Genomic DNA, 16,363 nt, shown 5'->3' with positions numbered 1-16,363 from the left:
ACCCAGGGGGTCCCGGAGCTGGTGTCAGATTGCTAGTGGATGGAGTCAGTTCCTGATACAGTTGGGTGTAGGGTCTGGAGCATCCCAAAGCTTGTATTGTTAGCCTGCTAATAGCTGGGGCCAGCGCCTAGCTGGTCCCAGTGCAGGGCCTGGCCTACTGGTAGATAGGCCATGTATGTAGGCTTGTGACTGTTATCTGCTCCCTGGTGGGTGAGGCTGCTCTAGAGGCTAGGAAAGGTTCCCTAGAGAGCAGGGCCAGAACCCAGGTGATTCTTAGACTGGTGCCTGCCCAGTAATTGATGGAGCTGGATTCTTGGTTCTCTGATTGGAAGGGCCATATTCCAGAAGCAACTCTGGGTTTAAAATGTCATAAGGTCACCTAGTCTGCTGGTGGGTGGGGCTCTGTCCCCATCCAGTTAGTTGCTTGGCCTGAGATGTCCAAGTGCTGGTGCCTACAGTGTTCTGGGCCAGAGCAGGGCTGGGTCTTGGGTCTACAATGGTGCTTGCCAGTACCGTTGTCCATGTGGTAGAATGAACTCCTCAAAATGGTAGCCATAAGAGTCTGTGTTCTCGGGGTGAGCTGCAGTTGCCTTCTGCCGTCCTAGAAGACTCTGCAAGATCAGCAGGTAGGCACCCAGGTGCCTATCAAATTAATGCTTCTTCCCTCAGGCCCACTGCATGTGAGATTTTGTGTGTGCCCTTTAAAAGTGAAGTCTCTATTTCCCCCAGCCCTTTGGTAATTTAGAAAGAAAAACCTCACTGACCCTCAAAGTCAGATACTCTGGGGGCTCATCTTCCCAGCACAAGACCCCCAGGCTGGGGAGTCTGATGTGAGACTTAGACCTCTCACTCCTTGGAGGGAACCTCTGCATTTCTAATTATTCTCCCATTTGTGGATCACCCACCTGGAGTGTGGGACATGACTATATTGCAACTCCACCCCTCCTACCTGTCTTGTTATTCCTTCTGTTAATCTTCAGTTGTAGAAGATTTTTTTTCTGGTAGATTTTGGTCTTTTTCATTGATGATTATTCTGTAAATAGTTGTGATTTTGATGTGCCTGTAGTAGGAAGTGAGCTCAGAATCTTTCTACTTTGCCATCTTGCCCAATCTTGGTTTTCATTACTTCAGAGATAAGCAAACTAAAGTATGTTAGTCGAGTCTCCGATTCACACAGCTAGTGAATTACAAAGCTATGGCTGTCTCCCTCTATAATAGGCACCTTGAGGAAAGACATATTTTCTACCCTGAAATGGCTTGTAATCTAATTTGGGAGGTGCTCTACATCTTCAAAAGACACTAAATCTTATCCATAGAGTGTCTCTAAGTTCAGTTCAGTTCAGTCACTCAGTCGTGTCCGACTCTTTGTGACCCCGTGAATCGCAGCACACCAGGCCTCCCTGTCCATCACCATCTCCCGGAGTTCACTCAGACTCACATCCATCGAGTCAGTGATGCCATCTAGCCATCTCATCCTCTGTCGTCGCCTTCTTCTTCTGCCCCCAATCCCTCCCAGCATCGGAGTCTTTTCCAATGAGTCAACTCTTTGCATGAGGTAGCTAAAGTACTGGAGTTTCAGCTTTAGCATCATTCCTTCCAAAGAAATCCCAGGGCTGATCTCCTTCAGAATGGACTGGTTGGATCTCCTTGTAGTCCAAGGGACTCGCAAGAGTCTTCTCCAACACCACAGTTCAAAAGCATCAATTCTTCGGCACTCAGCTTTCTTCACAGTCCAGCTCTCACGTGTCTCTAAAATACCTCTCAAATGAGTCCTGTTCCCACTGCCTTATTTTAGCCATCATTTCCAACTTGAGCTATTAGAATAGCCTTTTAATTCTGCCACTAACCATTAGCCTTCTCCCTTCCATCTTCTAAAATACCACTGGAGGGATTATTTTCATTGTATTCTCCAATTACAAACTTCAGGTTTTCGGTGTCTGGTAGAAGAAAACCAGAATGCATCTTCACATGCATTTTGGACCCTTTCCAGTTTATTTCTTTAAGCTATTTCTCCTTTATCCTATTATGTACAGCTCCCCCATACTCTGTCATTCACCATGACCCAGATTAAGCCATTCCATCCAACTGTGGTACCATGTTACCCATTACTCTCAGAGTAGAATCTGGCTCATTTTTTTAAAATGTTGTTCATTGAGTTTTGAAATCTTCTCTAGCAAGTTTAGGCATAGGATCTTTATTGTCTTCTTCAGTTAATTAAAATTCCATAGCTGATAATAATAAAATCAATAATAAGATGTTCCTTGAGTGTTTAATATGTGTCAATTGTTAAAGTAAAGGTTTCATAGCATTATTCCATCTAATTGTCACAATAACCAATATTGGTATTATCCCCATTTTGCAGATGAAGAAAATTGATATTATTCTCATTTTTCACATAGTTAGAAAGGGCTTTTAATTCCTGCACTAGGCTATCTCTCAAGGGAGAAACTATGTCTTGTTCACATTTGTTATTTCCAGTGGCTGGCCTATGATTTATGTTTGACTTATTGAGCTTAGGTTTCTTCATCTTTAAGATGGATAATAATATCATTATTATCTACTTCACAAAATCGTTTAGAGCTAAAGTAAGCACACCAAAACTTGTAGGTCAAAATCTGGCCTGCCACCCATTTTTCTAAGTAAGGTTTTATAGGAACACATCCATGCTCATTCATTTATGTGTCGTCTATGGCTGCTTTTGTACCCTATTGAAAAAATCAAGTAGTTGTGGCAGTGAACTTATGGCCAATAAAGCCTTAAGATATTTGCTGTCTAATCCTTTACAAAGTTTGCTGACCCTTGGTTTAGAGGCTTGAGTGATATATTGCCAAATTATTTAATTGCTTTCATTTATATAAACATGCTGCTGCTGCTAAGTCGCTTCAGTCGTGTCCGACTCTGTGCGACCCCATAGACGGCAGCCCATCAGGCTCCACCATCCCTGGGATTCTCCAGGCAAGAACACTGGAGTGGGTTGCCATTTCCTTCTCCAATGCATGAAAGCGAAAAGTGAAAGTGAAGCCACTCAGTCGTGTCCGACTCCTAGCAACCCCATGGACTGCAGCCTACCAGGCTCCTCCGCCCATGGGATTTTCCAGGCAAGAGTACTGGAGTGGGGTGCCATTGCCTTCTCCATATAAACATAGGAGACCATAGGAGACCATTATCAGTGTTTCTCCTTATAAACTATGAAAAAGAAATCCGAGGCTTCCCTGGTGGCTCAGCAAAGAATCTGTCTGCCAGTGCAGGAGACACAGGTTCCATCCCTGGCCCAGAAAGATGCCACATGTCACAGATCAACTAAGCCCAGGCACCACAACTACTAAGCCCATGTGCTGCAGCTATTGAAGCCCATGTTTCTAGAGCCTCCACTCTGTAACAAGAGAACTGACTGCAATGAGGAGCCCATGTACTGCAACTAGAGAATGGCCCCTGCTCACCACAACTAGAGGAAGAGCCCAGCAATGAAGTCCCAGAACAGCCAAATAAATAAAATTATTTAAAAAACCCAAAATTATAAAATTATTTTAAAAAGAAAAGAAAAAAAAACAAACCTTGATTTTTATGGTTGTTTAAACGTAGGCTGGGATAAAACTGATTAACATCACTTTACATTGATGTAGCACTGTCCATATGCGTTACTCAAATGGGCATTCTTATTAAGTGTTTTCTAACCAAGTTAATAGTAAAGGCAAAAATTTAAGTGGATTTATGTACTTAATAGGAAAAATATAACCCAAAATTAAAAGGTGTGATCATAGAGCTGCTTCTTCTTCAGTGGAAAAATAGACAAATGCCCTTGCTCTTTCTGTTCTGTGGCAGACCAGAGACAGGGCAGAAGTGTTCAAATATGCTTGCGATAAAGTCTGAATGCAGAGGAGAGAATTAAACAGAGCACAGGATGATGGACTGACTCAGCAAGCAGCTTTCACATCTCTAGCTTGTTATCTGCATAAGAATGACCCTTCTAACCCTTGTCTCCTGCAGTTGGCAGGTGGCTTTGTAATAATTCTACTCCCAGTAGTACAGCCTTAGATGGCTAGACTCATCAAAGCCCCCCACCAGAGGCCCACCACCTTAGTTAAGATTTCAGTCAGCTTCCAGGTGCAAGAAATGACCTTACCTTTCAGAGCTACCCTGCTGCCTCCTGTTATTTTTCTGGGAAGAGCCTATCAGAGGAGAATCCAGTAGGCAGTTACTCAAGCATTCTTACAGGAAATGTACAATCAGTAGCACTTCATGTAAGTGGTTTAGCATAATTGACTTTCATTTTCCATGAAAGTGACACGTTAAGAAATTAAAAACACTTTTTAGCCATTAATCTAGTCTGTTGTGATACACTGAATTATTAAAATGGAATTTCTTTTTTAAATTTATTTTTAAAACATTTTATCATTCAAAGATTTTACTTTCCCAAACCAAGTATTCTCCGAATGAAGGAAGTTTATCCTTTAACTATAGAAATGAAATGCTTGCTGTTGGCATTTTATTCCACTCACTTGATCAAACCAGGTATTTTTAAACTGTGTAGGGCCTTGAGATTATTTCCAGATATTGTTCAAGTGAATATGATGAGCTTTACAATCTGTTTTTGTTTGGTTGGTTTTCATTGTGGCAGTAACCAAATCAATTCCCAGAGGATTTTTTTTTAAGGAGATCTTTTCTCTCAGTTTTTTGTACTCTTCCAGTGAATTACAACATTTTGTCTTTGGATGAATAAAGAGCACTGACAAATTCTTATATGGGCAATATAAAAATAGATTTCTGGGTCTTCCCTGGCAGCTCAGTAGTAGAGAATCCACCTGCCAATGCAGGAGACACTGGTTTGATCCCTGACTTGTGAAAATCACACATATGTCAGAGCAGCTAAGCCTGTTTGCCACAACTATTGAGCCTGTGCTCTAGAGCCCAGGAGTGGCAACTGCTGAGCCCACGTGCTGAAACTACTGAAGCAGTAGAGCCCACGCTTCATAAAAAGAGAAGCCACTGCAATGAAAAGCCTATGCATTGCAACTAGAGAGTAGCCCTGCTTGCCACAACTAGAGAAAAGCCTGCCGAGCAATGGAGAACCAGCACAGCCAAAACTAACTTAATTTTTTTTTTAAAAAGAGATTTCTTATATCAGTTTGATATTTTATTTTCAAGCATGATAGATATATTTTCCTTTCTCTGAAATTTTTTTCTCACCCTTTAGATTGAATTTACCTGTTGTGCTAAAACATAAAATATTGTATTATTTGAATAATAAGTAATTTTGCATTCATGCCTAAAAGAACTTTGATGAATTACAACTCTTTTTATTAGTATTTCCTGTCATTGGACTTTGCTTTATACTATGTCAGATGTGACATATACAGTTCCCTTTAAGCTTTAAAATCCATATAACATAGAATTAGCAATTTAAAAGGTGAATTATGTCTTAAATAGGAACAAGAAATTTTATATTTCTGTTTATACTTGTCTACAGTGAAGATATAACATGAAATATTATTAATAGCCTAAAAAGTAAATTTAGCCTAAAAGTAAATTTACATACCCATCTTCATTTACTAGAAAGAACTAATATTTTGAACATTACATGTTTATACAGTTGTGGGTCTCAGTCTTTCTCACTCTCTCAAGTAATAATACATTCTGAGTTTATTTTTCTATAGGAAGTTTAAAAAGTACAACCAGTTTCTTAAGCAGTGAAGAGCATAATGTCTAGAATTTATATCTGTCCAGTAAAATGCAATTGATCATAAATTATTTTAGGTAACTCTTAACAATGATAATATCTTTTTGAGGTTTATTCATGAACGTTATTGATCTTTCTTTTTTATTTTTTCTTGTTGCTCAGTCGCTCACTCATGTCTGACTTTTTATGACCCCATGGACTGCAGCATGCCAAGCTTCCCTGTCCTTCACTATCTCCCAGAGTTTGCTCAAACGCATGTCCACTGAGTTGATGATGCCATCCAGCCATCTCATCCTCTGTCACCCTTTTCTCCTGCCCTCGATCTTTCCCAGCATCAAGGTCTTTTTCAATGAATCGACTCTTGCAATCAGGTGGCCAAAGTATTGGAGCTTCAGCTTCAGCATCAGTCCTTCCAGTGAATAGTCAGACTTGATTTCCTTTAGGATTGACTGGTTTAATCCCCTTGCTGTCCAAGGGACTCTCAAGAATCTTCTTTAGGACTACAGTCCAAAAGCATGAATTCTTCGGTGCTCAGCCTTCTTTCTGGTCCAGCTCTCACATCTGCACATGACTACTGGAAAAACCATAGCTTTGGCTAGATGGACCTTTGTCAATGAAGTGATGTCTCTGTTTTTTAATATGCTGTCTAGGTTTGTCGTAGCTTTTCTTCCAAGGAGCAAGCATCTTTAAATTTCATGCTGCAGTCACAGTCCACAGTGATTTTGGAGCCCAAGAAAATAAAATCTGTCACTATTTTCACTTTTTCCCCCATCTATTTGCCATGAAGTGATGGGAACGGATTCTATGATCTTAGTTTTTTGAATGTTGAGTTAAGCCAGTTTTTTCACTCTCCTCATTCACCTTCATCAAGAGACTCTTTTGTTCTTCTTTGCTTTCTGCCATAAAGGTTGTATCATCTGCATATCTGAGGTTATTGATATTTCTCCCAGCAAACTTGATTCCAGCTTGAGCTTCATCCAGCCCAGCATTTCGCATGATGTTCTCTATATACAAGTTAAATAAGCAGGGTGACAATATATTTTTATTTTTAATTGAAGTGTAATTGCTTTACAGTGTTGTACAACCACATGAAATAGCACTAAATGTACACATATCCTCTCTCTGTCGAGCTTCCCCACCACCGTCATACCCCTCTAGGTCATCACAGAGCACCATGCTGAGCTCCCTGTGTTCTATAGCAACTTCCCACTAGCTATGTGTGTTACACATGGAAGTATATATATTTCAGTGCTTCTCTCTCAATCCATACCACCCTCTCCTTCCTCAGCTGTGTCCACAAGCCCATTCTCTACTTCTGTGTCTCTGTTCTTGCCCTGTAAATAGGTTCATCAGTACCATTTTTCTAGATTCCATGTATATGTATTAATATATGATATTTGTTTTCCACATTCTGACCTACTTCACTTTGTATAACAGGCTCTAGGTTCATCCACCTCACTACAACTGACCCAAGTTCATTCTTTTTATGGCTGAGCAATATTCCATTGTATAGATTGTACCACAATTTCTTTATCCATTTTCTGTCCATGAACATCTAAGTTGCTTCCATGTCCTACTTATTGTAAATAGTGCTGCAGTGAACATTGGGGTACATGCATCTTTTTGAATTATAGTTTTCTCAGAGTAAATGCCAGGTAGTGGGATTTCTGGTTCATATGGTAGTTTTATTCCTAGTTTTTTGAGTAATCTCCATACTGTTCACCATAGTGACTGTATCCATTTACATTCCCACCAACAATGCAAGAGGGTTCCCTTTTTCTACATTCTCTCTCGTGTTTTATTGTTTGTAGACTTTGTGATGATGACCATTCTAATGGGTATGTGGTGATACCTCATGGTGGTTTTGATTTGCATTTCTCTAATAATGAGCGTATTGAGCATTTTTTCATGTGTTTGTTGACCATTTTGTATGTCTTCTTTGGAGGAATGTCTGTTTAGGTCTTCTGCCCATTTTTTGATTGAGTTGTTTTTCTGATATTGTGTTGGATAAATTGCTTGTATAGTTTGGAGACTGATCTTTTGTCAGTTGTTTCATTTGCAATTATTTTCTCCCATTCTGAGGATTGTCTTTTCATTTGTTTATAGTTTTCTTTGCTTTGCCAAAGCTTTTAAGTTTAATTAGGTCCTGCTAGTTTATTTTTGTTTTTGTTTCCATTACTCTAGGAGGTGGGTCAAAAGGATCTTGCTGTGAATTGTGTCAAAGAGTGTCCTGCCTATGTTTTCCTCTTAAGAGTTTTGAGTTTCTGGCCTTATATTTAAGGCTTTAACCCATTTTGAGTTTATTTTTGTGTATGGTGTTAGAAGGTGTTCTAGTTTCATTCTTTTACATATAGCTGTCCCATTTTCCGAGCACCACTTATTGAAGAGGCTGTCTTTTCTCCATTGTATATTCTTGCATCCTTTGTCAAAGCTAAGGTGCCCATAGGTATGTGGGTTTATCTCTGGGCTTTCTATCTTATTTCTTTCGTCTGTATGCCTGTTTTTGTGCCAGTACAATATGCCTTGATGACTAGCTTTGTAGTATAGTCTGAATTCAGGAAGGTTGATTTCTCTAGCTCTATTTTTCTTTCTCAGGGTTTCTTTGGCTGTTCAGGATCTTTTGTGTTTCCATACAAATAGAGAAATTTTTTGATCTAGTTCTGTGAAAAAATGCCATTAGTAATTTGATAGGGATTCCATTGAATCTGTAGATTACTTTGGGTAGTATAGTCATTTTCACATATTGATTCTTCTAATCCAAGAACATCTTTCTTTATTCAACTATATGATGCTTATTTATTCTTGTCCCTGTTATCGATGAGAAATAAAACTCAAGTCAGTTCACTTTCTTTTTGTTAACAGTGCTGCTAATAGTTTTGCTATAAAGTTAGCTAATCATTTCTGAGGACTTGAGTAATGCATGACCTCAAAATTATTCCTTTTCTTCCCTTCCCTTTATTCTCTTACATGTTTTTGAAGATTCCAAAACACTTTTGTAGAAGATTTTGTGTATGTCACTTCATGGGAAATAGATGGGGAAACAGTGGAAACAGTGGCAGACTTTATTTATTTTGGCTCAAAAATCACTGCAGATGGTGACTGCAGCCATGAAATTAAAAGACACTTACTCCTTGGGAGGAAAGTTATGACCAACCTAGATAGCATATTCAAAAGCAGAGACATTACTTTGCCAACAGAGGTCCATCTAGTCAAGGCTATGGTTTTTCCAGTGATCATGTATGGATATGAGAGTTGGACTGTGAAGAAAGCTGAGCACTGAAGAATTGATGCTTTTGAACTGTGGTGTTGGAGAAGACTCTTGAGAGTCCCTTGGACTGCAAGGAGATCCAACCAGTCCATTCTAAAGGAGATCGGTCCTGGGTGTTCTTTGGAAGGAATGATGCTGATGCTGAAACTCCAGTACTTTGGCCACCTCATGCGAAGCGTTGACTCATTGGAAAAGACTCTGATGCTGGGAGGGATTGGGGGCAGGAGGAGAAGGGGATGACAGAGGATGAAATGGCTAGATGGCATCACTGACTCGATGGACGTGAGTTGGAGTGAACTCCGGGAGTTGGTGATGGACAGGGAGGCCTGGCGTGCTGCGATTCCTGGGGTCGCAAAGAGTCGGACACGACTGAGCGACTGAACTGAACTGAACTGATACACACATATACACATAAACCTATCACTGACTAGGAACTAAAACAGAAAGATTAAAAACACTAAAATATACACAAGTATACATTCCATTGCCTGCAGAGCAATGACATCATCACATGTCATTCAGCCTCTGGAAAATTCCACTGTATATTTATGAGAAGATGAGAGTGAAAAGACAACTGACCTCTTAGTTCTATTACAAAATAAGTTTTGCTTCCCAGGCTTCCTGGAAATGTCTTAGGCTCCCTCAAGGAGTCTTTCAGTCATACTTTGAGAGCTATTGTCATAGATAATTGAAAGATAATCAGATCTGCAATTGTAATATACTTGCATATATTCAGATTTCCAAAGTTCTTCTTAATAGTGTAGTTTACTAAATTTTAGCCAGTAAGAAATAGTATTATATGTGTGTATATTAACAAGCTAATTTTTTCCTTGTCTTCAGTTATGGAAATTCTTGAAGCCCAATACTCCACTGGAATCCCGGATTTCTAAGCAATGGTGTGAAATTGGTTTCCAAGGTGATGATCCTAAAACAGATTTCCGAGGAATGGGACTTTTGGGACTGTACAATTTGCAGTAAGTAAAATGAAGAATGGTTGAGCTTTAAAGTGATATCTGGCCTCCTTATATAGAAATGTCAAAATTGAGTTATTAGTCCTAGAAGCTACTTCCCAGAAGACTCCAAGTAAACATTCAAGTCCTCTGACTTCAACTCAGGTTCATAAAATTTAAAAAACTACTACCATCTTCCTTTTATCTGGCAAACTTCATGCATTCTTTTAAACAAGTTTCAAATTTATTTTAATTATTTTATTATGAAAAATTTCAGTTGTATACAAAAACAGAGGGAAGATTATAAAGAATCCCCTTTATACTGATCATCCAGATTTAGTAATTATTGACATTTTGAAATACTTGCAGCACTTTGTATTTGGTAGAATTATGTTAATGAAAATCTTATACTGTTTGTAGTTTCAGTCTCATATGTCAATATGTAGCTTTAGAAGACATGAATATTACCTTACATTAACCCCAATGACATTATTACACCTAACAAAATTAACAATGATTCCTTGGTATTATCTATATCCTGACCATATTCAAATTTCCTAGTTCTCTCAAAAATGTCTTTTATAGCTGGTTTGTCATAATCCAGTTCCATGTAAGATCTTTGCATTGCACTTAATGATTATCTCTCTGGTCTTTTTTAGTTCAAGCAATTTCTCCCCCTCTATCCTCTCCTTTTGTACCCCCAATCATGTCATTAAACTCATGCAAGAATCTAGGTCAACTTTCCAGTACTATAAAATGTCCCACAGTTTATATTTGTCTGTTTGCATCTGTACCCATCCCGGTATTTCTTGAAAATAAGAGATATTCGGAAACACTTGAATAGGTTCATGTTGAGAGTGTCGCATCCCCACTCTCAGTTTTATGCTGAGATGAATCAGAGGAATCACAGCCTGATGGCTCTGTTGCCATCTAGCCGTTTAACCATTTCCTCCAGTGATCATCACTGAACGAATTAATTGTACATAGAATGCTTCTCTAATTTTGTTATTCTTCCCACAGTTTTTGGCTGGAATTCTGTAAAGACAGTTTCTTTTATTAAATATGGTTGTTTGGTTTCTCTAAAATAGAGGCAGGCTAGCTGCTCAAGTAAATAAGTTACCAATTTTCAGAGGGAGGAGTTGGTGCCTTAGTTCCTTTGTTAGTGATCAAACTTTTTTTTTCTTGGCTTTATCTCTATATTTTTAAATTATCATTTTAACTCCTGGTTTTTGTATGTTTATGTGATTTAATAATTGTCCTCATTACTTTTTTCATACTTAAATTAGGTCATTTGTAGCCGTTCATTTTCAAGAAAAAGGAGTCCTTGTAGGTTGTTCCTAGGAAGGGTAGTGATATGTTTTTAAAAGAAAAAAACTGACATTTTTAATAACACCCATTTTCCCCCTAGATCTTTGCTTTTATTTTAAATTTAAGAAGTTTAATAATGACCCATGCCTTTTTTTAAGATGGTAAATATTTTATACAATTTTAAAGGTCACATTCAATTTACAGTTATTAGAAAATTTTGCTTCCATTCCCCATGTTTTAAAATACATCCTTATAGCTTGTCTTACACCCAACAGTTTGTATCTCTTACTCCTTTAGCCCGATTTTGTCCCTCCTCCCTCTCTCCACTGGTAACCACTAGTTTGTTCTTTGTGTGAATAGTCACCCATTCTTTTATGAAGTGTTTTAAATGTTACATTATTATGTAATGTGTGAATGAATAGAAAAGTAAAGGTGGGGTTGCAAATAAGTATGTAAAGGATGAGCTTTTGATAAGTACAGCTGGGACAGTTGACGTTCTATTTGAAAAATAAATATCTACCTTGCCTCAGTTTACAAGTTGATTGTCAAAAACAACTATTTACAACTTTTAGGAGAAAAATCTTTGAAATATGTGAGTAAAGAGGGATCTCTTAAAGACAAAATCCAAAAAAGCACAGCTGTAAAAGAGAAATCAATGGATCTCAGACGTTAAAAGTGAAACTTTCTGTAAGATAAGCCACCATAGACAAAATGAAAACCAAGATTGACATTCATATACATGATAAAGGATCCATCTCCAGTATATTAGGCTCTGAGGGTTTATTTGTCTTATTTATTTGAATGTATTTTTGGATATACTGGACCAAGAAATAGTAACAGATAGGCTATAAAAGAAGAAACCTAGATGATCAACAAAAGTATGAAGAGACTCAATTGAGGGTTTATTCATCTTATTTATTTGAACGCATTTTTAGATATACTGGACCAAGAAATAGTAATAGATAGGCTATAAAAGAAGAAACCTAGATGATCAACAAAAGCATGAAGAGACTCAATTTCATTAATAATCACAGATATGTTTATGAAATTTGCTGACTATCTTTGAACTTTTTGTAAGAAAATTTAAGAGCTTGTTTTATCCTTTAGATATATTCAGGAAATTATATACACATCAAATCAAATAATATATGCTATACTTAATTGTATTTTATAATTGTCTTTATGAAGTAACTTTTATGATATATTTTTGAGGGTATGTAAGCTTTTTGTATTTGTTAGGAAATTCATTGCCTCTTTTCCCCCAAAACAGAATTTTAACATCTCTATGCTCTGTAAGATATTTTCATCCAAAATTTACCCCAAGAATATTCTCCAAGAAAATACATTGAACCTCATCTAGTCTCATCCTTTCTCTGCTGTTTGGCTGTCAGAACCTCTCACCATGTTGCCTTCATCCAGGCCTTTTCTGCCTTCTGAGGGGCCTCATCCTGCCTTCCTATTAAGAATCTGTAACCCTCTTCTGTAAAGCAATTGTCCTTCAATTAAAAAATAAATTAAAAGCAAACAAACAAAAGAATCTATAACTCTCATTAAGAATATCTTTGGCTCCCTGGGGAATGGTAAAGTTCATAATTAAATGTTCAGACCTACTGGAATCATTCCTAAAACTTTGTGGGTTTTACAACTACCCTATTAGATTCTCATTGTATTTAGAAAATTCTGTTATGAAAAGCTGTTCATTCTCTGGAGGAGCTGAAACAAGTGATATCACTTATGTTGGTATCCATCTCTGAATCCGAAATGACCTCAAATTGGATTGAAATGAATGTATTTATAAGGTCTGGAGTTATGGTTTTCTTTTCCCTCCAACTGCAGGTATTTTGCAGAAAGAGATGCTGCAGCAGCTCAGCAGGTCCTCTCTGATTCTCTTCACCCCAAATGCAGGTAATCATTAAAAATAAAAGGTGAATTAGGTTTTGTAGATTAGGTAGAATTAACTTCATCTCCTATATGGCTCTATTGATGAGATTCTCAAGAGTCAACCCACCAAAAGTGAGGCTTAAAGCTCTTTTAAACAAGCACTTTTGACAAATGCTGAATAGGAAAGTTAAAATGTCAGACTTGTTACAGGTTTTAGGATGTAGAGTGGCACAGTTCAAGTGAAATATGTATTTACCTGAAGGGATTAGTAGTACCCCTGGTGTCTGGGAAGACTGAGTAGTAGATGGGCATAGAGGAAGGAGAAAGTAGAGTATGAAAGAGGTAAAACACAAGAGACCACAGAGGGGGAACAGAGGGAAGAATGGAAGTCTTGAAGTCAGAGACCAAGTGAGAACGTCTGAAATTGCTGAGGCTCTTTTATTTTCTTAATAAAATTCCAGATTGTAAATTGTGTTTTCATTTAACTTTCTAAATTTTTTTAACCGATTGCATTAAGGGATATCACTAAAGAGGAAATAAGGTATTTTTCTTTGCTTTTGCTTTTTCTCACTTTTATTTTAGGCTAAATATGGGTAAGAATTTTTCAAGAAATATAAATTCATGAAAAATTTCTAAAAGCAAACATTTCCCGACATTCTATATAATATAGTTTGTTACATTTGGCCTGCGTTTTGGTAAAGGAAAAATCAGATTAGACTGACCTGATAGAAAATGTCAGAGTCTTTCTACAACCGTGTCTATTGAAAAAACATTTTGAAATGTCACCTAAGGCTGAACACATTACCACATATCTCTGATCCCATCTACTCCAAGAGATGGACATTTTATTTGGGAATTTTGTTGCGCAAAGAATATTAACTCTTCTATTAATGTATTTCTAATTGTATTATTATGAAGAGTATATACATGCTTTAGTCACTCTCATTATAAGGAGTTCTTCTATTATGTATTCATATTTTTGTATCACTTTTTGCTCCTCAGCATGAACAGAGTCCTTGTTAGTGTTCATGATTACTAAATAAGTCCCAAATTTTATCATACCACTCTCAGAATCTATGAGTGGTATAGATTGACTTTGGGGCTCCTCTCTTATCTTATACTGACTGTAGCTTCAATGGCTAAGATTCATTAAATTATACTATACTTCCCAAATTTATAATTATAATCTTTTATAAGGTTAAATTTTCATTTTGTTTATCTTTTATTTACTTTGAGAAAAACACTAAGATCCCTTAACTCTTTCTTCATACATTGCGTGGCTAAAATCAAGCTATTTTATTTTTTTAACTACATTGAATTACTTGTTTCTGTTAATGTAGAGATTCTGAGCTCTCTATAATTAAAATTGGCTGAGGAGTCTGTGTGCACTGTAATTCTGTGGACAAGCATTAAGTAGAAGACATGAATCCTTCATGGTCCTTGGGAAGTGGCAATATGCTTAAAATATTTGTTAATAAACTATTGGAGAGGGATTAATTTTGTCTATGAACCATTCTGAAAGAAAAGCTTTATAATTTTATATCCTGTGTTGGCCATCAGAGAGGAAGTATTAAGGGTTTGTGTGTTTACGCTTAAGAAGAGACTAGAATGTGTGGGGTGGAGGGGCATGCAAATCCTTTGTCCCTCAAGCTACAAATAAAATTGACTAGATGAAGTTCAACTATTAACCACTTCAAATTGATGGTAAATGTCATTTAATGCAAATCAGAATGTCTTGAAATCACCACTGTCCTTCACCAGTATCTGAAAGAAATATTTATTAACCCATTGTGATATCACCCTAGATTCTTTCAGACCCTGAATATTTCAGGTGCTGAACAGGGAGAAGCCAGTAAATACTAAGGAAGGTTTTCCCTGTATACCCTTCAGCAAGCATTATACATTGTTGCTCTTGGGAAGATCTATCCTGAAGTAACTTGAGGGATAAAAGTAGATTGGAGTTTAAGAGGAGAATTTTGACAGTTTGTTTTTGTGCTTGTTTGTGGTGTGTATGTTTCCTGAAGAGAGGAATTCCTTCTGTTTGGGCTCAGACATCCTATAGAGTATCATTACTTAAAAGTATTGAAATGAGTGGAGGTCATTTGGCCTTTTCTTACATTTCCAATGCAGATAGATTTAATTTAACAAAATACAGAGACACTATGAATTTATAAAGCTTTGTTGAAAAGAGCTGCTTATAAATTTGTTTATACAAAATTTCTTAAATTTCACACCTAACTCTTTTTAGTTTGGGTATGAGTTGTTTAAGATAAAAAATCTCCTGATGCCTCTTTGGCTGATAATTGGCAGTTACACTTTAAAAAGAAGTGGCTTATTTTAACATGAATTAAAGACAGTTACTTTGAAGTAGAGCCAGTCATTTATAGAGTAGAAAGTACTTAGAGTAAAACACCAATTTTGCATCATGTTTTTGTGGGCTTGTGCTGTGTATAAAATGTGTGTCTTTTGATGTAGTGTTTGCATTGTTTTATGAAGAACTCTCTCTTACTTAGATGGAAGCTAAATGTTTGTAATAACTCTAGTTTGAAAATTGTATTTAGTTCCAAGAACGACAATTTTTAGTGTAAAACACTGAATGAAGGTCACATTGGCCACAAAGAAGAGTCCAAGGTGGTTCCTGCCTACAAGATGTTGGCAGTATGGAAGTGGGTGAGAAGGGGCATAAGAAAGTACACAGAATAATAGAATGCTAGTTAGTGTTATCAGAATGCCTTTATTATAGTACCATTTCTTCAGATAGTCTTGTTCAGAAGCTCTGATTATAAAAAGTGTGTTAAAATGTGTCTGCTATGGGGTAGTTATCTCAGCTTAGCCAGAGGAAATGCTATAGCACTCGTTGGAACAGAATTTTTAAAGCTTATGTGTCTCTCCTTCCCTTCTCCCCTCCCTCCCCCCTTTTTTTCTTTCCTTCTTTCTTTCTTTCACTATCAGTAAATGTTTATTTGGAATCTGCTGTGTATAAGACATCACAAATAAGGTTAAATAATATAATTACCATGAGGGAAAACCAGATGAAGTGCAGTGTGGGGAATCATGAGAAAGTGAGGTAGCATCTTGCTAGAGGAGAGAGCAATACCAGGTGAGGTTTCATGGAGGAAGTATTGTTTGATAATGAATAGATAATATAAAAGATTATGTTTGACTTTTAGGTCTGTCTCTCACTACTGTACTATAGTGAATAAGGGATAAGTACCATGGCTTTAAATAATTCCATTTCTGAGCTCTGTACAAATTGCATTGTAGCTTTTTAGTTAATAA

General features: G+C 37.2%; 1 protein-coding gene across 6 annotated transcripts in view; it reads left to right on the top strand.

Moving 5' to 3' along the window:
- Window positions 1–16,363, top strand: part of ELMOD1 (ELMO domain containing 1) — an 85,043-nt gene that overhangs the window by 54,060 nt on the left and 14,620 nt on the right. For all 6 annotated transcript variants that reach the window (XM_044929778.2, XM_025266953.3, XM_025266955.3 and 3 more), the window contains 2 exons: window positions 9,786–9,919; window positions 13,040–13,108. In XM_044929778.2, coding sequence (XP_044785713.1) covers window positions 9,786–9,919; window positions 13,040–13,108 — 203 coding nt within the window. The remainder of the gene's footprint in view (window positions 1–9,785; window positions 9,920–13,039; window positions 13,109–16,363) is intronic.

This window comes from Bubalus bubalis, chromosome 16 (assembly GCF_019923935.1).
Source record: "Bubalus bubalis isolate 160015118507 breed Murrah chromosome 16, NDDB_SH_1, whole genome shotgun sequence".
In the NCBI taxonomy this organism is placed as follows: domain Eukaryota; kingdom Metazoa; phylum Chordata; class Mammalia; order Artiodactyla; family Bovidae; genus Bubalus; species Bubalus bubalis.
This window is presented reverse-complemented; position numbering and strand designations above follow the sequence as displayed.